This window comes from Hevea brasiliensis, chromosome 3, assembly GCF_030052815.1.
Source record: "Hevea brasiliensis isolate MT/VB/25A 57/8 chromosome 3, ASM3005281v1, whole genome shotgun sequence".
NCBI lineage: Eukaryota > Viridiplantae > Streptophyta > Magnoliopsida > Malpighiales > Euphorbiaceae > Hevea > Hevea brasiliensis.
In genome coordinates, this window is record NC_079495.1 from 11,583,252 (window position 1) to 11,606,078 (window position 22,827).

The 22,827-nt window shown below is 30.2% G+C and overlaps 1 protein-coding gene across 2 annotated transcripts; it reads right to left on the reverse strand.

Annotated features, from left to right (window-relative positions):
* Positions 1-14,866: 14,866 nt before the first annotated feature.
* Positions 14,867-20,761, reverse strand: LOC110652922 (ABC transporter G family member 15). 2 transcript variants are annotated; one of them, XM_058143876.1, is made up of 9 exons: positions 20,400-20,761; positions 17,618-17,697; positions 16,869-17,330; positions 16,664-16,786; positions 16,391-16,525; positions 16,035-16,316; positions 15,602-15,874; positions 15,402-15,509; positions 14,867-15,279 (listed from the first exon to the last, which is right to left on the reverse strand). In XM_058143876.1, the coding sequence occupies exons 1-9, from the start codon at positions 20,665-20,667 to the stop codon at positions 14,917-14,919; spliced, it is 2,094 nt and encodes a 697-aa protein (XP_057999859.1). In that variant the 5' UTR covers positions 20,668-20,761; the 3' UTR covers positions 14,867-14,916. The 2 variants fall into 2 exon arrangements, with proteins under 2 accessions (XP_057999859.1, XP_057999860.1); XM_058143877.1 differs by lacking the exon at positions 20,400-20,761 and adding an exon at positions 18,231-18,605.
* Positions 20,762-22,827: the final 2,066 nt, after the last annotated feature.

Genomic DNA, 22,827 nt, shown 5'->3' on the forward strand with positions numbered 1-22,827 from the left:
GATGAGGTTCCGTAGTTCTGCTATCCTCTGATCTTCTCCAAATAAGTGAAGAATTCAATCTCTCAGGTGATCTGTTTGAGCTTATCCAGTGTCATGGGGACTTTGATGCCTATCACTGCTTCAAAGGAGATCATATCATAGTTTATCAAGAGCAGTTAAAGGCTGGTTTGCGATTTCCCTTTGAGTAATTTTATAAGGATGTGCTAAATTATCATCACATCTATGTGGCTTAACTTCATCTGAACTCCTAGTGAACTCAAGTAGCTTTTTAAGGTCTATGCCAAGCTAAAAATCTAATTCCTACTGTAAAGACTTTTGCTGCTCTACATCGCTTTGGGAAGTGAAAAAAATGAAGAGTACGAGTTTTTTCAGGCAAAGCCAAACTGTAGGCTTTTCACCGAACTCCCATCCTCTTTAAAAAATTGGAAAGACAAATTCTTTATACTTAAGAGCAAAAATCCACATGGCTTCAAAGGTATTCCAAGGAGCTAGAACCGTTTGGCCGAGAGACCTTAGGGAGAGATCATTATTAATCTGGATAAGGATGTAGTGTTATTAGAATTGAAAAGTCAAGCTAACACCTACCAGTATTTAAATGTTGATGTTGTGAGTGCCAAACTAAAGTGGTGGTTGGCCAATGTGGTGGCTGGGGAGTGCATCTCCTTGCAATTTGCCGATCTTGGACCTGGAAAGGATAAAACCTTAGTTCTTGCTCTCTCAACTCAATATGAACTCACTAATTTCATTTTATATGTAGATATGGCTGGGATCAAAGCATAGAGAGCTACAAAGAAAAGGAAGAAAGAGCTCTCCAAATGAGTTCTTCAGATGAAAGAGGCAGCCACTCAGGCTGCTGCTACAAAGGCTGATGAACAACTGCCATAGAAGAGGCTCCAAACTGAAGAGATGAGCTCACTAGCTCATACTCAGAATGAACCTACCAATCTTGGATCTCCTCCGATTCAAAATTAGCCTTCTAGCCAACCACCAGTTTTTACCACTTTAGGGGGTGGTTCGTCTATGCAACCGATCTCTAGGAGTGCTCAAGTGCTTTCTCGGTCTCTAAAGAGGAACTAGTCTATAAAGGGCAACATTGATTTGGCTAGGGTTACTGCTGTGACCTTATGCCTCCCTGACAATTGAGCTCGGATGGGACCATAAAGTATTAATGATCTCCTTAACCAATCTATGAGCTTGAGCCTGGAGGCTGTTGCCAATCAATATATGGTGAAGGAGAAAGTGAACTTTCTTAGACAGGAGATGTCTAAGGAGGTCAATGAGGCTATAGCCTTAAAGAATAATTTAACCATTTCTGGCACTTAGGTGTGTGAGTTGGAAGAAAAAATGTGAACTTTTGAGGAGCATGTAGCTTAGCTGTAGAAGGAGATGGAAGATGCCAAGGTGAGTTAGGGCAATAATCTTGCTAAATTTGCAGAAAAGCTCAAGGAAAAAAAAAAAAAAAGAGATTATTGAAAAGGAGGCCAATGCCTATGTGCAAGCTTACAGTGATCTTCTTGCTGAGCTACTATAACGCCATCCGAATGAGGACTAGGCCAAGCTTGAGAAGCTCTCCCCTGGTGCTAGAGTAGAAAGTGAGAGTGAGGATGAGAAGGTCAAGGGCTCTGTAAGTGTAAATGATAATGTACAAGCGGGTGGGGATCCATCGGCCTAATGACTTGTACTACCTTTTTCATTTAATGAAATGACTCTTTTGTTCACTTCTTCTTTTTTAATTGACTTTTGGTTTATGCAAACTTATTGATGTTTAATTGGTGATCACTTCTGTTGTTGTTGTAATCCTTCTTAATGCTTTTTTTGGTTTTTTGTGGTGCCAAGAGCTTAGTATATTGAATTAGATTCTGGTGAGAATGTTTGGTTTCTCAGATCAGGTTTGTGCCTCAAACAAGATTTGTGCCTTGGATGAGGTCTTGGTGCCTTGGATGAGGTCTTGGTGCCTCGGACGAGGTCTTTCTGTCTCGAATGAGGTCTTTACACCATGGATGAGGTTTTTATGCATCGGATGAGGTCTTTGTGCCTCAAATGAGGTTTTTGCACCGCTAATGAGGTCTTGGTGCCTCAAATGAGGTTTTTGTGCCTCAGATGAGGCCTTTGTGCCTCGAAAGAGGTTTGTGCCTTGGATGAGGTCTTTGCACTTCAGATCTTTAGAGATCGATGATGATGTGTGAAGATGTCTCTTTGGAGATTGGATAATGCTTCTTGAAGATTGAATTTGAACTCATCTCATTTATTGATAAATGACATTTATGAACCCTTAAATAAATTAATAAAATTTAGGGTTAGAAAGATGGCAGCACAAATAAAAAGTAAATAATGTGTGTAGGACTGGCCACTTCAACACATATAAAAAAAGAGTGAAGGTGAGGACGTATTTTTACTATTCTTAAGAACAGTAAAAATGCATCTTCATTTAGTATAATACAAGCACTAATAACCGCGGCATGCCACGGGTTAATACAACACACACACACACACACATATATATATATATTATGTAGAGCTAAATAATTAAAACACATTGTATTAATATGAAAACACTTATAACTATATTGTAATTTATGATGATAATAAAAATAAAGCAAAAATAAATCCTCTTAAATTAATATGTAAAAGTTAGAAAAAGGAAAAAAAAAAATAAATGATAGTGACTAATTTTGTTGAATTTTGGGTTAACTATTTTTTAGTTTACATTGGTAAACATTTAGTCAATCTCTGCTTTTTTTTAGTTTATTAGAATTTTGTTGAAATTCAATTATTATTTTTAAAATGTAAAATGTAACACCCTAGGCAAATCCCACATCGACAAAACACGGGAGAGATGCTGAGTTCATAAGTTGATAGTTCGTAACCCCTATTGACGCGTTGTAAAACCGTGAGGGCTTCGGCCCAGAGCGGACAATATCACTAGTGGGCCGGGCCATTACATTTGTGGTATCAGAGCCGCTCCGCGTGCAACCTTGAACGATGGTGGGGCAAACCTCAGCGAGGACGCTGAGTCCCATAAAGGGGGTGGATTGTAACACCTTAGGCAAATCCCACATCGACAAAACACGGGAGAGATGCTGGGTATATAAGTTGATGGTTCGTAACTCCTAGTGACGCGTTTTAAAACCGTGAGGGCTTCTGCCCAGAGCGGACAATATCACTAGTGGCCCGGCCCACTAGTGATATTGTCCGCCTGTTCAAGCCCTCACGGTTTTACAACGCGTCAATAGGGGTTAGGAACCTCCATCTTATGAACCCAGCATCTCTCCCGTGTTTTGTCGATGTGGGATTTGCCTAGGGTGTTACATAAAATCCTTTAAATGTCTTTTAATTTTTTTTTTTATCAACTCATTCATGATTTATTTTGTATTATAATTTTTTTGGTACAATTAGGTCAAATTGGGACTCGAACTCGAGACTTAATAACCCTAGAGACTACTCCAGTACCACTAAGATAAATGTATTAGTTATATTGTAATTTTTTATTATATATAATCATATTGTATAACATTAATAATATCGTTATTTTTGTATAAATAAATTTATTTTTAAATAAAGAGTTGTAATTTCATAGCTCTAATTTTTGAATATAAAGTGAATGTAGTGGCCTTTTTTTTGTGATTCATTACTTTGAAAATGTCCAAAATAGATGTTTGAGAGTTTAAATCAACAAAACAAAAATATTTAATACAATGATTATAATATAAGTTGATAAATATGTTTCCAACTTTAAAATACATTAACTTAAATATAAATCAATAAATAGAGCATGTGTTATTAATTTTCTTTGAAAGTATGTGAACATAGTAAAGGCATAGCGTATCATATTGACTAGTGAATTAATATTTTAAGACGCTATGTTTATGCCAATATTTTTTTACTTTCAAATCATAAGATAAGTACTGGATGTGCTCTGTTAAATTATATATCATATAAAAATATTAATGTTTATCCATAATTTAATATTTTCCATATATAATTTTCACACTATATATTTTATAATTTTATTATTATTTTATAATATAGAATTTTAATTTTCACTTATTATGACTTATTTATTAATTTATTCAATTAAAAATAAAATTAATAATATAATACTATTTTTATATTTTAAAATATATTATTCAGATTAAAATATAAGATTTTTTTTTAACTGCAGATTAAAATATAAGATCAAGATGATGTCCACCATTCCTAGGCATTCGTGCATTGGAATTCTTGTGTGAGAATAAGAATATCTCTGCCCTTATATTTGCCCGCGCATGTATATATATAAATATAGTAGCTCACCTCCCACCGCAGCCATGCTAAATAATAAAAAATGGTAAAATTATAATTTTATTATTCTCTAAAACAATAAAAGTGTTATATATTTTAGTAATATATAATAATATGATATATTTTAAATAATAATATTTTACAATAAAATTTTTATAAAAAAATTTAAAATAGAATAATTATTAACATACTAATAAAATAAACAATTAGTACCATTAATTACTCAAATAATAAATTACTAAAATAGAGAAACTCCCTTTTTTTTTAAATAAAATTGACAAGACTTGAGTCATTCTTTTTTATGTTATTAATTATTTTATTTTAGTCTTTAATATAATATTATTTAAATTAATTAAAAATAATTTTCATTTATTTTACATCATGCAAATCGTTATTTTTATTCCCTATCCCCTTTAATATATATACATTTTTTTTTCTGTGTGCGTGTGTAATATTCTGAATTCAGTAAAATTATTTAAAAATTAAGAAAGAAAATAAATTTAATAATGAAATGCGTAACTAATTTGTTTTTAAATGGAATAACTAAAAATTTTAGAAATTAATTATGTTGTGATAATTAATTATATGTAATAATTAAAAATTTTAGAAATTAGAAATTAATTAGATTTAGGTAGTGTTTAGTATAAATAAATTCTATAACTCAACTCAACTCAAGTCAACTAAGCCTTTATCCCAAAAATTTGGGGTCGGCTATATGGATTCGCTTTCTCCACTCTGAACGATTTTGGGTTAAATCCTCAGAAATATGTAATGCTTCTAGGTCATGTTGTACTACTCTCCTCCAAGTCAATTTAGGTCTACCCCTTTTTTTCTTTCTATTCTCTAACCTAATGTGCTCTACTTGTCTAACTGGAGCCTCCGTATGTCTACGCTTCACATGACCAAACCACCTCAATCTCCCTTCTCTCAACTTATCTTCAATTGGCACCACTCCTACCTTTTCTCTAATACTCTCATTACGGACTTTATCTAGTCTAGTATGGCCACTCATCCACCTAAACATTCTCATCTCTGCAACTCTTATCTTAGATGCATACGACTCTTTCAGTGCCCAACACTCACTACCATATAACATAGCCGGTCGTATGGCTGTACGGTAAAATTTTCCTTTCAATTTATTGGGAATCTTACGATCACATAAAACTCCCGTGGCACGTCTCCACTTCAACCATCCGGCTTTAATCCTATGACTAACATCCTCCTCACATCCCCCATCTACTTGAAGGACTGAGCCTAGATATTTAAAGTGATTACTTTGGGGCAATATCACTCCATTCAAACTAACTCATTCCCTATCACCAGTTTGACCTTCACTGAACTTGCAATGCATGTATTATGTCTTCGTTCTACTTAACTTAAAACCCTTTGACTCTAGAGTACTTCTCCAAAGTTCTAGCTTTCTATTGACTCATTCTCGTGTCTCATCTATCAGAACAATATCATCCGCAAACATCATGCACCAAGGAATACTCTCTTGTATATGTTTCGTTAGTTCATCTAAAACTAATGTAAAAAGGTAAGGGCTTATGGCTGATCCTTGGTGTAATCCAATTGAGATCGGAAAATCTCTTGTGTCTCCTCCCACTGTGCGCACAATAGTAGTTGCTCCTTCATACATATCTTTCAATACTTGTATGTACCTAACAGATACCCTCTTTTGTTCCAACACATTCCATAAGATCTCTCTTGGAACACTATCATAAGCCTTCTCCAAATCAATAAAAACCATGTGTAGATCTTTCTTCACATCTCTATATTTCTCCATCAAGCTTCTAATGAGAAAGATCACTTCCATAGTTGAACTACCGGGCATGAAACCAAATTGATTGAGAGAGATAGAAGTATCATGACGTAGTCGATGCTCCACAACTCTCTCCCACAACTTCATAGTATGGCTCATGAGTTTAATTCCCCTATAGTTTGAGCAACTCTGTATGTCTCCCTTATTTTTAAAAATAGGTACTAAAATACTCTTCCTCCATTCATCAGGCATTTTCTTTGAGTTTAGAATCTTATTAAATAATTTAGTTAACCATGCCACTCCCATATCTCCCAAATACTTCCACACTTCAATTGGTATTTCATCGGGTCCACAGGCATTACCCACTTTCATTCTCTTAAGTGCTTCCTTTACTTCTAAAGATCAATCCTTCTAGTATAATTCACATTCCTTTCTATTGTTCTATAATCTATATTCACGCTATTACCATTTTGACTATTATTAAAGAGATCATTAAAATAATTTCTCCATCTTTCTTTAATGTCCTCATCTTTCACCAACACTTTTCCTTCTGTATCCTTAATGCACCTAACTTGATTGAGATCTTGACATTTCATTTCTCTCCTCTTTGCTAATCTATAAATACCTTTCTCCCCTTCTTTAGTTCCAAGTTTCTCATATAACTTTTCAAAGGCCTGTGCTCTTGCTTTACTAACTGCCTTTTTTGCCTCTTTCTTTGCTATCTTCTACTATTCATATGCCTCATTATTATCACATTTAGGTAATTTCTTATACCATTCCCTTTTTCTCTTCACTGCCTTTTGTACTTCCTCATTCCACCACCATCTCTCTTTTGAGGGTGGTCCATGTCCTTTAGACTCTCCAAGTATTTTTCTAGCTACTTCTCTAATCTTTGATGCTATCTGTATCCACATATCATTGGCCTCTATATCCAACTTCCATACTTCGGACTCGAGAAGCTCATTTTTGAACTTCATTTGCTTTACTCCTTTGAATTCCCACCACTTTGTTCGAGCTACACTATTTCTTCTGATCTTACTTGAATTATTCCTAAACTTGACATCCAAGACCACCAACCAATGTTGACTTGTTAAAGCCTCTCCTGGGATGACCTTGCAATCCTTGCATAGAGCTCTATTTGTCTTCCTAGTTAAGAGGAAGTCGATTTGGCTTCTATGTTGCCCACTTTTGAAAGTCACTAAATGTGACTCTCTTTTTATAAAGTATGTATTTGCTAGTATTAGGTCGTCTGCCATAGCAAAATCTATGATGTTTTTTCCCTTCTTATTTCGACTGCCAAAACCAAAACCTCCATAAACATTCTCATAACCTTGTCTATCACTTCCTACATGCCCATTCAAATCTCCACCAATGAAAACATTCTCTTCATTCGGTATGCTTTGTATTAAATCATCCATATCTTCCCAAAATCTTTGTTTACTCTCACTGTCTAGTCCTATTTGTGGGGCATAAGCACTAACTATATTTATTGTTTCTCCTTCTAGTACTAGCTTTACTAGTATAATTCTATAAAATTTTGTAAAATTTATTTTTAAATCTAAATATTTAGTGTTTGATTTAAATGAAAATTAATTTGAAATTCTTAATAATCAATTTCACAGAATTTATTATGACTATACTAAATTTCATCAAAATTGATAGAATTTGTAAATAAATTTCAAACTTAAAATCATATATATTTTAAGTAATAAAATTATCCTCTTTTTATTTCAAACACAAAATTCATTTTATTTGAAATAAATTTTATATTTAATATAAAATATATTAAATAAAGAAATTCATTTATAAATGAATTATATTATAAAATTTATTTACAAATGAAATAAATTTTAGCATAAAATTGAACCAAACAAGATCTTAAAGAGAATAAAAACATTAAAGTCAATTTCACAAAAAAGCAGTATCAATGATTCTTCTGTCTTAGTCTTTGTTTTTATTATTTCTCTTACTAAGAAGCCGCCATGAATGTATAATTCGCTTATAGAGTTTTAAGGGTTTGAGTTTTGTTTTGGGTATAAAGTAATGAAATCTGAATGAGCATCTGTAATGAAATCTGAATGAGCATCTCATGCTATAAAACAAGTCATTTCTTGCCTGCATCAAGTTTTGAACGTAAAATTTGTGTTGGAGAGCTTATTGGTCAATAAGAAAAATAAAAAAAATCCTGGGTTTTTTTTTTATTTAGAAAAAATAGTTAATAATTCTTTTCTCTGTAATGATGACTCTACCATGTTACAAGGACAGCTTTCCAAGGTGTTTAGCATGGCCACCTGCTTCTAATTTTTTACTTAAATTATATTTTTTAATTTATAAATTAATTTAAAAATAATTAATTAATTATTTAGTAAAATTATTTAAAATTAACTTATAAATAATTTAAATATTTAGTTAAAAGGTGCTTAAAAGAAATTTAATTTGTCAAAATGACCATAAAGGATATAATATTGAGTGTTATGACTTGGATTGTCAAAATAAAGATAGTGTTGAGATTTTTAAAAATTATTTGGTGAAAGAATAGTTTAAAAATAAGTATATAAGTTATAAGTAAGGATACTTTATTTATGACTTTTGATTTGTTTTAAGTAGTTTTTTTTTCTTTTAATTTATAAGTCAAACTAAACACTCTTTTGATCTATAAGAAGTCTTAGTTTTTTTTTTTTTTTTTTAATAAGAGTTTTTTTAGCTGAGAAAAAAAAAAGCAGAGTTAACAATTTTTTTCTCCTTGATGACTTTGCCCCGTATGAGGAAAGCCTTTCTCTTTAAGAAGTCTTGGTCTTTGTTTTGATTTTTTATTTTTACTAGGAAGTGGTCATGAAATTTCTTAAACAAATGTCAATCAAACTAACACAATTATTACAATATTTTTATTCTAATCAGGTCTCAACATGAAACTTTTGAGTTAGTAACGATTCGAGTCCATGAAGACATATTTAAAAATTCAAGCCACATAAAATAACAGCTTCCCTTAATACATGAACAAACACAACTTGAGGAAGATCTCTAAGGTTACAAGAGATGGAATTAAGTAGAGAAGATAGTCTCCAGGGAGCTTGATCTAGATGCTTGGCCCATGTGATGGCATTCATTGAATCTGATTCAACATAAATTGAAGGTCCATGTCAAAAAGAGGATGAAGCAGAATTAGACAACTCCAAAGCAAGTCTTGCCTATAACCATGAGTTTAGCAACATTAGAGTTTTCTATACCAATAGGGAAAGAAAAGACACACATAAATAAACCTCTATAATCACAGAGAACACTCCTAACGGAACAGGGACCAGGTTTTCTTGACAACGAGCAATACATGTTCCATTTCACAACTTTGTCTACCACAGAGACTGAATATATGGTTTTAAACGAGGCAGTAAATGAAGCTTTATGATTACAGGGTTTGGTGGGTGACCTTTGATTGATACAGAACAAGCTAATAGTATTTTGTGATAACTAGAGTGCAATACATCTCATAAAGAATCAGATATATCATGAGCGAACTAAGCACATTAGTGTCACATATTACTTTATTTGAGACATTGTATCTCAAAAGGACTGTAGTTGTGCAGAAAGTCTATATACATTAAAATCCAGCTAATATGATGACCAAACGAGTCATAGTCAGCAAGTTTAGGCGTTGCCTAGACTTGATTAGTGTTTGTAGTGCTCAGTAGTACCCTTATGAGGGCATATGGCAAGACAAAGTGTTTGTGGTTCTTTTTTTGATGATGGAGGGAATTCAACCTAAGGGGGAAAATTGTTATTTTTATGTGACTTAAATTTTGGATATGTCTTCATGGACTCAAATTGTGATCCAATAACTTGAATTGTGATACGATCTAAAAGTTTTACGCTGTGACCCGATTAGGATAAAAAGTGAGATCTGTGGTGGTAATAGAGGGCATGGGCCACTAGGTCCAGGCCCTAAGCCCACCACTGATCTCTTTGAGAGTGCAGGGGCAATACCTTTGTGGTATGTATCAGTATAAATATTATAATATTTTTCCATTTGCGGTAGAGTTGTGATATATTTAAGAAACACACTGGTATTAGGGTTTAAAAGTTCTGAGTAATTGTATATTACTTTTTCCATCATAGTGAAAATTTTTTCTCTTCTCTTGTCCATGGATATAGACCTTACGATCGAACCATATAAATCATGTATTATTCTTCTTCTCTTTTCTTATATTGTATGATTGTGTGATTGTGTGTATTCCTTAGATTTACATACCTACTATAACAGGCATATTAGAAGATCAATCTACGTACCTACTATAACAGGCATATTAGAAGATCAATCTATCAAAATAACCATGAGCAGCTACATTATTATAAATTTCTATCTCTTGATTGAATTTGTAACATTCATTAGTAGATTCATTTTTTATGGTTTCTCTGATCAAATTAGAAGTTACTAAGAAACCATGCATAGCACTGAATAAGGAGCCGCTGGATACTTATGGATTTCATAACGAGCAACAATAAGCTATAACAAGAAAGTAGCGATCAATTTACTAGGCAAATTCATAATTCGAGAACTATGTCTATAAGAGTTTTAGTTGCGGTGATTAAATATTTAAAAGAATGATATCAAATTTAGCAATGATAAAAAGTGGAAAGAGAAAGATGACTTACTAAAAATTAAAATCTTGGGCCTTTTTCTTTCTTATTTAAAAAACCATAGTTAATAATTCTTTTCTTTTTAATGACGATTCTACTCTGTTACAGAGATAGGTTTTATCTATAAGAAGTCTACGTCTTTATTTTTTGGGTTAATTGCCAAAAAAACTCTGAAATTTGGTAATTTTTGTAAGTACCCCCTAAAGTTTAAATAATTGCCTATTAAACCCTTACTTTTATTGATATTTCAAATTGACCTTACTATTAATAAATTGTTAGTATACTTAATGGGAGTTTCACGTCAGCTGTCACATCATCACTAGAGAAGCCACGTCATAAACTCCAAATTAACCCCAAATTAATCCCAACTTCTCCATTATAAAAGGCCATCACAGATTCTAATTTTGTAAATAAAATCACTGGGATTGCAAATTCAGAAATTGGAATCTCCCCATGTAAACACGGAGCAATAATAGAACACATTTCCATATCAAACATTATGACATTAAGACTATCAACTCCAAAAATTCGAATTCCAAACAAATTCTAGTTACACAGAAAAAGAACCAAAAATTGAAATTTCGGTATAAATCCTAAATAAGCAAAATTCCTCAATTATAAGCTTCTTTTACATTTGCACAAACTGAAAAACCAAAGAGGAATTAAACACATAAAAGTTAAAAATCAGTAGCAATTAACCTAAAAGAGGAGTCTTGAAATATTTATTTAGAGCAATATCTTTCTCTTCTTGACTATTTAATTCATCACCACACTGATACACCAATCCAACAAGCCTTATTAATATATTAATATTATTTAATTTTAATATTTCATAATTATTAATATAAGTATTTTCTGCTATAACCTTATTCTAAATTGATAGGTAATTTTAAATTAAATAAAATGATATATATATATATATATATATATATATATATATATATATATATAATCAATTTAATTTAATTTCCTCAAAAACAATTTTGCTAGCTAACAGCTTAGAAATTACCGGCGTGCTAGATACTAAGGGTATCAATTGCATGTTTTTCTAACTTCTTTCAAACAGTTGTGGGAACCTAAATAGACTGAACGCAACTTTATTAAAATCTCACTTAAACTAAACAATTAAGGCAACTAAAAATTGTATTGATTGTTGAAAATTTAAGTACAAGACTTAAAAATAAATGTAAGGCTAAGAAAATAAAAAGACAGATAAAATTAAAGATAAAAAACTGCTGAAGCCTATTATTGTTTGAATGATTGAGTGGTTGGAACTTTTCACGTTGCAGAGTATTTGACTTTTATAGCTTTGCTTACAGGTATCTGGAAAACTCCTAGAAGACTATAAGACAGACTTTACCATATTCTGTGGTTAATTGCAATTACACACCCAATTTTTGACACTACTTGGAACCACTGCAAACTACCATAGAAGACTCTTAGAAGACTCTAGGACACATTCTACCACATTCTTCGATTACCTGCAATTATCTGTCCACTCTTTGGAACTGCTTGGAACTACTACAAACTGCCATCACCTTTCTTATCTCAGATAATGATCCAGTAATAACTAGTAATTCACTTATTAATTATCTCAGACAATAAATTAATTAAATTAATAAAATAAAATTAATTAAATTAATTTCACAAAACATTAACTTAATTAATTCTTAGGCCTAAAAATAACTAATAAATAAAATGATTATTTTTGGTGCAAACAAATTTATTTTCTCATTTAAATTTGTGAGTTTTCAATTATAATTTTTATCTTTTAAATTTTATTTTAAAATGTCAATTAACTTAATACTCATATTACCACCGGTAATAATATATTAAAATTATTTCAATATGAACTAAAATGTACATATTATAAAGATACTAGATTATAAATATTTTTTTACACCTTTATTGCTTTTTCTTTCTTTGAACACTACTTTTAAAAAATAGTAAAGGATTTTATTAGTATTGTTAATTTATTTTAATAATATTTCTTAAACTTTTTTGTAATTTTTTCATTATAAACAACAATTTATAACAATAAACAAATTTAATTGACATAATAATAATAATAATAATAATAATAATAATATTATTATTATTATTATTATTATTATTATTATTATTATTATTATTATTATTATTATTATTATTATTAAAATATGTATTTTTCATAATTACAAAATATGTGTTGTTAACATTATTTTAAATATTATAAAATAATGTCTATAAGCTTTTTTATAATATTTATTTAGAGTTAACAGTGTATTATAATAAAAAATTTCAAACATTATAATAAAATATAGTTAAATTTTATTTTATTAAAAAACAAATTTTTAATTATTTATTTTCTTAAATTAAAAAAAAATTAGAACACAACATAGTAAAAACTTGTTATTAAAAATTAATATATTATAATAATATTAAATTATATATAAAATTTTAAAAAAATTATATATAAAAAAATTAAATTGGAAATACGTACAAAGAAACTAAATAACGGGTAAGGCACTTTGAAAAAAAAAAAGATATAGTATTCCAAAAAAAGTCATTACAGGCAACCTTATCCTAATAAACAAAATAGCTGAGAGTTGATTGGGGAATAAAAAATAAAATAAAATTATGTGTTTTTTTTTTAAATATTAAAAAAAAAGCATATTAATTTTATTTTCATAAAGCTAGGGATCAATTTAATTTAAACATATAGAATTATATTCAATTTTCTTTTAACTATAGCGTTCTATGAAACAATCAATCGGGCCATATCATTGAAAGGTATCTCGTCTATCCTGTCAATAATTGCATTATTACACATTGAATTGGGTCCTAATGCTTCCTCAGTCGGTCGTTTCTTATCTTCAATGCCTCTTGAAGATAGGCTATTCCTGTATATTTTTTGAGCTTTCCCCAATTAAATCATCAAGTTCTCAACTTAAGCTCACGCTTGTTACAAATTCTACCACTTTCTTTCTTGTTATGGAGATGTCAAATGCTAGCAAAAATTGCCTCCACAACAATGGAACACGACTTAAAATAGGCAGCAGCAAAAGGCACATTTGATTCGTTCAAGAGCATCTTCATTGCACAGTGACACCAAATAATAATAATAATAATAATAATAATAATAATAAACATTACCTTTTAATTATCAAAAAATATATGTACAAGGTTATATATATACATAAACAAAGTTTGAAATGTTTTCACCATTCATATTTATAAACACTTATTATATTACTTTTTTTTATTGTATTAGATTTATGTTCATAACTAAATTATATATTATATGTTAATAATAGAGTATATATAACTTTACATACAAATATAATCTAATAAAGGACATAATAATTTCTAAATCAATTTTTTTTTATTTACACAATGAACTAACTTACATTAATATTAGTATTTTACCTTAAATAATTAAATGTATACTTACAAATCATAAATAAAATAATTATTAATTATTTGATACACATATAACATTCATGTTTCAAAGATTAATATTAATCTATCCCTCTCTCTCTCTCTCTATATATATATAAGTGAAATTGAGAGGGTAAACTTATTAACAAATAAAAATATTCTTAATTTTTATATTATTTATAATTATATTATTTTTTATTATTTAAATTAACTTTTGAGTTATAAAGATTTTTAAAAATTATTGCCGTGATTTTTTTTACATGAAGAAATTTTACTCTTTTCGTTAAACTCATAAATTTTTTATAATTAACTATTTAAAAATAATATCAGTTTATAAAATCTCATAAAATGAATGGTAAAATTTTATGAAATCATCTTATTTTATCTAACAAAATAATTTCACTTTATAATAAAATCAAGTAATTATAGAATACATCTTCTTTTTGTAAATCATCATTTAAAATGTTGTGTGGCGATTTTTTAAAAAGTCAAATGAATTGTTTTTGTTAGGCTTATATATATATATATATATATATATATATATATATATATATATATATATATATATATATATATATATATTAGACTTCTTACAATACACTAAATCAATGGTTATTTTTTGCCATATATGAAATCTTTTAGTGCATTCATTATGTTGATTAAAGTAAATTTTGATGTAGAAGCTTTTAACAATATTAAATTACTTTTAATTACTATAAATCTAAATAGTGATTTTTCAAAAGAAAACTTGAAAATGATTTATACCCGTAATTAATTTATAAACATGATTACCATAGTATTTGAAAAAATACACACAAGTGCTAAGGCAATGGTGATGCAAGGCCTTCTTGAGAAGACAATGGATGGAGGGGTTGGTGTCTCTTAGAGGAGGTATATTTTTCCCTTCTAAAAGAATCTGAAATCGTTTTGCGTAGGGGTTCTAAACTCTGTTTGGCAAAGAGCCTGTGCAATAGCAATACTGCTCTGTCCTTGTATTTTAGTACCATAAAGAAAACAACCCTGTGACACAAAAATATGAAGAAGAGAGCAGCCAAATCCCACCACTTGGAGTGGTTCGAGTTGACTCCTAAGTCAGTCTCAAGGATCCTCTCGCCCTTAAGCTTTGGCTGTCCAGGCACCCATGGTTCGAACTCGAGACCAATCACATCATTTTTGTATTGACCCTGTTTACGATTGATATAGTAAAGCAATCAGCAACATTCTTTGTAGAAGACCAATAGAACTAAGTACTTTAGCTGATCAATAAAATCAGGATCCAAACAGGCAATAAGTAGTTTAGCTTTACCTGTACAGCCCAGGCCGTAAAACTGATATAGCTCATTGGGTACTGCCAGAAAAACTTGGGAAGATAAGCCAGTTGCCTATAGAGTCCAGCTGCAATCGTCAAAAGCATCTGCATTGGAAGAAGATTACAACACTCAATGCCATGAATTCCTCTAAAAAGCATAAAATTAATAAAAGAAGTAGGTTTAATCTTTTACTTACAATCACAGCAGCTGTAATGCCTATTCCCATCAGGAAGTTGGGTACAAGTAATGCAACAATCATTGTGATACTCTCCATAATAGCAACGCAGCAGAAGAGATTGATACAGAAATAGCAACAGATGGAGAATCCCAGGTGAAATTTCACCATGTAATAGATTATAATTCCAGAGGATAGACTGATGATCACCAAGAAAGGGAGCGATGAAAGGAAATTGGCAAGCACAAACACACCCTCTCCATAGTGCCCATTGTATCTTTCATAGTACACTACCTACACAATTGAACCCATGTAAGCATACTTGCTAAACCATCATTCTCCCTGCTATTGCAGAGAGAATTTTACTATGACACGAACCCTGACAAAGGTTGCTTCTTCTCTCATGAGTATAAATTAACAAATTTAATGTCATTGTAGATGTGTTTTATTTTACCTTCCATTCTTCACTGAGAGAGGGTAAGCCTCCAACACACAAGCAAAGCAAGAAGTCGAAAAAATATGTGTAACATTTAACTCTTGCTAAGATTGCTGAGCTTGATAAGCCAATATCAAAGAACATAATTCCAGCACCAAGTGCGATTAGAACACAGAATAGGATCCGTATCCAGTAATATGCTAGATCCCTTGTCATGTTTATGAATGAACGGTTAGTTAATATGCAGAGTTGCTTCCACGAACTGGCTTTGTTCATATATGGACCAGTCACAAGCTCTTCCTACATGGGGTATCGAATATTAAGATTATAATATGATTAATTAGAAGTAATTTCTTCAAGCTTGAGTTACTCACATGATCAAGGGTAAGTTCTCGAATCCGTTTTCTTGTGTCTAGGGAATATGCAGAATTCATGTATTTTTGTATAAGCACCGATTTGATATCTTCTGTGCTCAGATTGATTTGAGAATTTGAAGATTCAGGAGATCCCTGTAACACATGTATATATCAGAAATCTTTCTTAATGGTGAGAGGATGCTCAGAATTGCAGAAAAAAATTTAATTAACATGCAGTAATTACAGAAAACAATCTAATTCAGAAGAGACTAAAGTTATGTGACTACATACAAAATCTTTTTGTGATCGTAATCGATTCGCAGCTATCTTGTCAAAATCTGAATTGATACACCTAAGAAAGTGATCTGAAGGGTTTCTCCTTGTTGGACAAGGAAATCCAGCCTGGGAAAAGAACTGCATAACAGGATAACAAAATCAGCACATTTTTATAACAGCTTCTGTCAAATTTTATTATCCAAGTATTCTATTTAATTACCTTGATGGCCGCCTTTGCCTCTCCAAAATAGATGGTTTCTCCACTTGAGAGGAGGCATAAGTCATCAAACAAATCAAAGACAAAACTACTTGGCTGGTGAATAGAACAAATCACTATTCTTTCATCAAGAGCAATATTTCTTAAAGCTTCAATGACGAAGAAAGCTGAAGCACTATCGAGCCCGGAAGTGGGTTCATCAAGAAACATGACATGAGGCTGTGTTAATATCTCCAGACTAATGCTAAGTCGCCTCTTTTCGCCACCACTTATTCCTCTCAAATGCCAGTTTCCAATCTTTTTGTCAGCACAATCCTGCAATCCCATCTTCATCATTGTGTTTTGTACTACTGCGTTGATTTCATTTTTTGTAAATGTTGTAGGAAGCCTCAACTTAGCTGAGTAAGTGAGGGTTTCTCTGACACTGAGAGTCCCCAAGAGAAAATCCTCTTGTGTGACATAAGACTGCAAAATAAATCAGAAACACATAAACAGGGTGAAAATTGAAGAGAAACAAAATATTCAAAGAAAGAATTTGCTTATAAAATAATATGATCAATCAATCAAAGAGCTAAACTACTACTCCAAGAATATCAGTGCTACGATTTGAACTCTTAACGTTTTGTATGATGAGATAGACACTCAATTATTTTCCTAGCCCAACAGCATCAACATTTTTATTTTGAATATTCTTTCTTCGTATTATTTCTTTCTTTATCAATAAGATTGATCAATGATACTTAGTTACTTACAATTTTTCTGCAGCCTATGCTCCTCTGCTTCCCATTCAGCAAAACATTTCCAGTCATTGTTACATTGGGTGAAAGCCTCCCTGTCAGTGAAATGCTCAAAGTATTACTTGACAAATTAAAGAAAGGAACTGCTAATTCTAAAATGCAATTTTAAAGAATTTACATTAATGGGATGAAATTAAGCCCAAGTTTTCCATGCATTCAAGAAGCAAACTTCACAATGAAAGAAACAATTCAGTAGCTTGTTCTATGGCATCAGGAAATTCATAGGCATAATTTTTTATCTTCATGGTTGATTTAGGAAAACAGCAAAAATGATCAAATACTTACACTGGGCACAAGAGTTTCTACTTGTAACAGGTGTCGTGCACAGAACAAACTCAATTAACAGAATACTAATCCAATAATGTCAACAAAAATTTAGTTGAACCATAAATGATTCACAAGCACTCTTTGAGCCCTACTTAGCTTAGCTTAAGAATTTCTCTAAATATATGTAGTGCCATAGTTTATTGGAAAAAAAAAAAAAGAAAAAAAAAACAATAAGACTACTCTTAATTAATGCTCTGATGATGTAGTTCAATTAACACCATCGAGTCCAACAGTTACTCACAACAGAGGTCTGTTCTGGCAGGAAAGCTCATCTCCGACAACCGGGTAAGCGCCTGGATTATGCACCAGGCTATGGAAAAGTCCTGCAGGACTCACCAGGCCTTAAAAAAAACTTCGAAAATCAAATTTGGGTGGGAAAAAACAGAGTACATGTTCTAAAACGAGATTCTTTCAATTTTAAATTTCATAAAAAGCACTTTGAAAATTAATTTGCATTTTCTTATATTCAAGAAATTAATTTTGAAATTGAAGGTCCCAGGACTAGGATGGTAAAAGTTATGTACTTTTACATAATAATAGTTAGGAAAAATAAATTCTATAAAACTGTATAGAGAGAGAGAAAGAGAGCCAACAATAACACCTTAAAATTCATTGTATGGATGATCTATTTTTTTGTTTAAAATCCCAAATACATATATATGCGTGCTTTTAATAGCATAATTTTGTGGTAATTTTTAGTTGAGCAATCGGATAAAAAAGCATTTAACCTCTTCATCAATTTAAAATTTTGTCGTCGCATTTTTATTTTGATTTTGATATTTTAATATTTGACATTAGAAGCAATTATATTCAATTTTCAAAATAAAATTTATAGTTAATATAAAAGTCAAATATTTATAGTAATTTATAATTATAGTCAAATCTTATAATTTTGGATAAAATTAATTCTAATAATTTAGTGTAATTATAGCTAAAACCTAAAATTAATTTAAAAAAAATTTAAATTTTATCTACTAAACATATATTTATGGTAACCAATTGCCTTAAACTCATAATTATGATAACAACCACCCTGAAAGGATTTTGTACTTTGGTAACAAAGTTGATTAATTGTTATGAAAATTATAAAATTAGCTCATTAAAATAATATATATATATATATATGGATTTCTATAGATTTGGCAATAAAATTTAAAGTTTTAAGGCATTGGATTATTATAATTTTAAGTTTTATGGAAAAAATTTAAATTTTTCTAAATCCTTTTTTGTTTGGCTATAATTTTCAAAGTTTGAATTTATAATCCAAAATAAAAATATTTGGATATAATTGCCAATTAACACAAATATTTTACTTTTATATTTAATTGCAAATTTGATTTTAAAAATTAGATTAAGATATTAAAATTAAAATTGAAATGTTATGATAAAATTGTAAATTAACGAAAAGGTGTGATTTTTTGTATTCAATTGACTTTTTTTTTTAATTCAAATTGATAATATAAATTTGCTAATTTAAAATATATATTTATACTCAATTGAACTCAACTCAATTAAGCTTTTATCCCAAAAATTTTGAATCGGCTATATAGATTCGTTTTTTCCATTTTAAACGATTTTGAATTAAATCCTCAGAAATGTATAATGCTTCTATATCACGTTGTACTACTATCCTCCAAGTCAATTTAGGTCTACCCTTTATTTTTCTTTTTATCCTCTAACCTAATGTGCTCTTCTCTTCTCCAAGCCTTCGTGTAAATTTTATGTTTAGTTTAAAACAATTAGAACACAAATAACATATGAATTAGAATTGAGTTTATATGACGATTCAATAATTTAATTTGAAGCTGCTTTATTTGAATTTGATCCATCTAACACTGATTGTTAACCTAGAAATTAAAATAATAAAATTAAATTAACATTTTAATTGAAAAATCTCACGACTCAAATAAATTTAAATATGCTTTAATTTTTTTTATAAACCATTCAATAAATAACTCTGGTCAACTTATTAATTGAGATAATCTACTCCCACTCACTAATTTTCACACAATTATATTTTATGGACGTGATTTTTATTTATTTTAAAATAAAAATTTTAAATTAGAAAGAATTTAACTGCTTTCAAAAAAAAATAGAAAGAATTTAATTCTTTCGCATATTAAATTTCTAAGTAAGAAAATTAATTAAAAAATAAATTAAAATGAGTTCTCATGAAATTCTAGTGTTCAAACAAATATAAAAAAAGCAAGACTTGAAATAATCATTAGCTACTTCCATTTGCATATAAATATGGAATTGCCAATTTAAAAAACGATGTAAAATTATTCTTGGAATTCACTCATAAAATGTCTAGAACTTGAAACCTTGTGACTTTATTTATTAGTTAAATATTTTAATATAAGATAACGTAAACTTGAGAGAGAGAGAGAGAGAGAGAGAGAGAGAGAACCAGCCAATGCATCAAGCAAGGTAGATTTGCCAGAACCAGAAGGACCCATAATAGCCATAATTCGACGAGGCAAAGCAAACCCAGTTACCCCATTTACCAATTTCCTGCCGTAGTTTGCAGCTTTGCTCATTAGCATGCTGGAGCAGTAATTGTCTGCCATCACCGATACTGTGACATCCTCCCAAACCAGATTCTTTACTTTATCTTTTCCCATCCCAGATTCCGACCCATCTTCCATTTCTTCTTCTTTAAATTTGTTCATCTCCATTGCCCTTTACCCTTCGCAACCAGTCTTTGTATTCAGAATAGTAGATACGTATGATGAACAAGTTATTTATTACTGGGCACGTATGCATGCCAATGTATTCTAATGCATCAGCCTGTTGTCATAGATAACAAGGTAGCACTTTCCACATGGCCTTTAGAGGAAGGCTTGAGCCACCTATTTTTTCGGCTAAAAATAAATGCTTTAAATATTCATAATTATTAGAATTTTAATTTCTATTTTTTATTTATTTACATTTAGCAGAGGTCAACAACAATGTATTTGATATGACTGAATGCAATAATTGTCTTGATTAAAACGTGTGATGAGCTCCGGATTTGGATTTCAGTAAAATAGGCAGGCCAACGTCAATTATCATAGACAGCAAGCACAGGCCATCATGTTCAATAAGATAGTACTGTTTCTCTTTTCAGTTACACCACTCCACGATGATGTACCAAAAAAATCTTTGAAATAAAATCACGTTTTCTATGGTTACGATTTCAGTTGGGGTTTTCAGTTGAGGTTTTCAGTTGAGCCCTAGTCCAATCCGATTTCAATTCAAGTTTCAGTTGAGCCCTAGTCCAATTTGATTTAAGAGCTTTCAGCTTAGTATGAATTTTAAACCAACATTTTTAAAAATTTTAAATTCAATAAAATTATAAATAAAATATCAACAATTATTTTTAATTAAATAATTTTATATTCAGACATCCAATAATTAGTTTTAATATTTTGCCATTTCAATCCCCAACTTTAAGTATGCAAGAATATATTTTTGAATTCATTAAATTTTAATAAAAATTTAAAATTTAAAATATGCTAATCAATTTCAAAAATTCATAGAAATTATTATATATCTTATTTAAAAATTCTCTAAAAGATACTCATAATCATCTACATAATCTAAAAAATATTAAAAAAATAAAATTTTAAAAATTTTGAATTGAACCTAAAAATTTAAATATGCTATTTAATTTAAAAAATTTATAAAAATTATTGTGTGTCTTATTTGAGAATCACCCAAGAATTAAGACACTGACAATCATGTACACAATCTAAGAAAAATGTTAAAAAATAGAATTTTAAAAATTTTAAATTGAACCTAAAAATCTAAAAAAGCTAATTAAATTCAAAACTTCATAGAAATTAATGTGTAGGTTATTTGAGAATGGCCCAAAATTGAAGATGCTCAAAATAATTTATATAATCTAGGAAAAATATAAAAAAAAATTGAAAAATTTCAAATTGAATCAAAACCAGACCAAACCGCCAGTTCTGATTCTAGTTCACAAGAAGAGGAACCATAACCAGCTCCCCATGCGTGAACCCAATTCAATTCAAGGATGGGAACCATGGACCCATTCTGTTCTTGGATTTGATCCAGGTCAATACCAATTTGGTTCACAGTCTAAACAGATCGTGGTCAGACCTACTTTCACTATAAAGATAAATAATCTTAGAAGATATAAATGAAAAAACTCAAAATCAAGATTTCTCCATTTACTATGTCTTTAAAGTTACGGAAGACTAATCAGGCTATCTAATTGACTATTAAAATAATAATAATAATAATTTAGTGATTAAGTAATTACCTTCTATTATAGGATGTCGGTGTTCATATCTTAACAATCTTATTTTTATTTATTTTTGAAGTACTCAAAAAAGAAAAATTAAATTCAAAACAAAATAATATAAGTACATGGAAATTGCGAAGAAAGATAAAGCAAGAAGAGAGTATGATTTAATATTCTTCAACAATAAACAACCATAAGAGTAGGTGTGACGTTCAATGTGGCTATTAATGGAAGGATAACTAATAAAAATTCAGCTCTTTTTTTACTAGCGTGTCATAGGACAACTAGTTCAATCTGAATCACAATAGACAACAAGGTTAAACCCAATCTATGTTCATCAAGCAATGAGAGGTTTTGTTATGGTATAGGTTCGAGGGGGAGGCCCTTCGTTTGGAGGTACATTAAGGGTGCCAAAGTTTATTAACCCGGTGGTCCAAGTAAAGCTTCCACATTATAAACATTGATAGACAGTAATAAATATGTAACAAGAAATAATAGTTGAAGTTGTTAGTATGGATTTCATTGAAATCCAATATATAAGATATATTACGAGACTCACCAAATAAATATATGAGTTTTACATTAT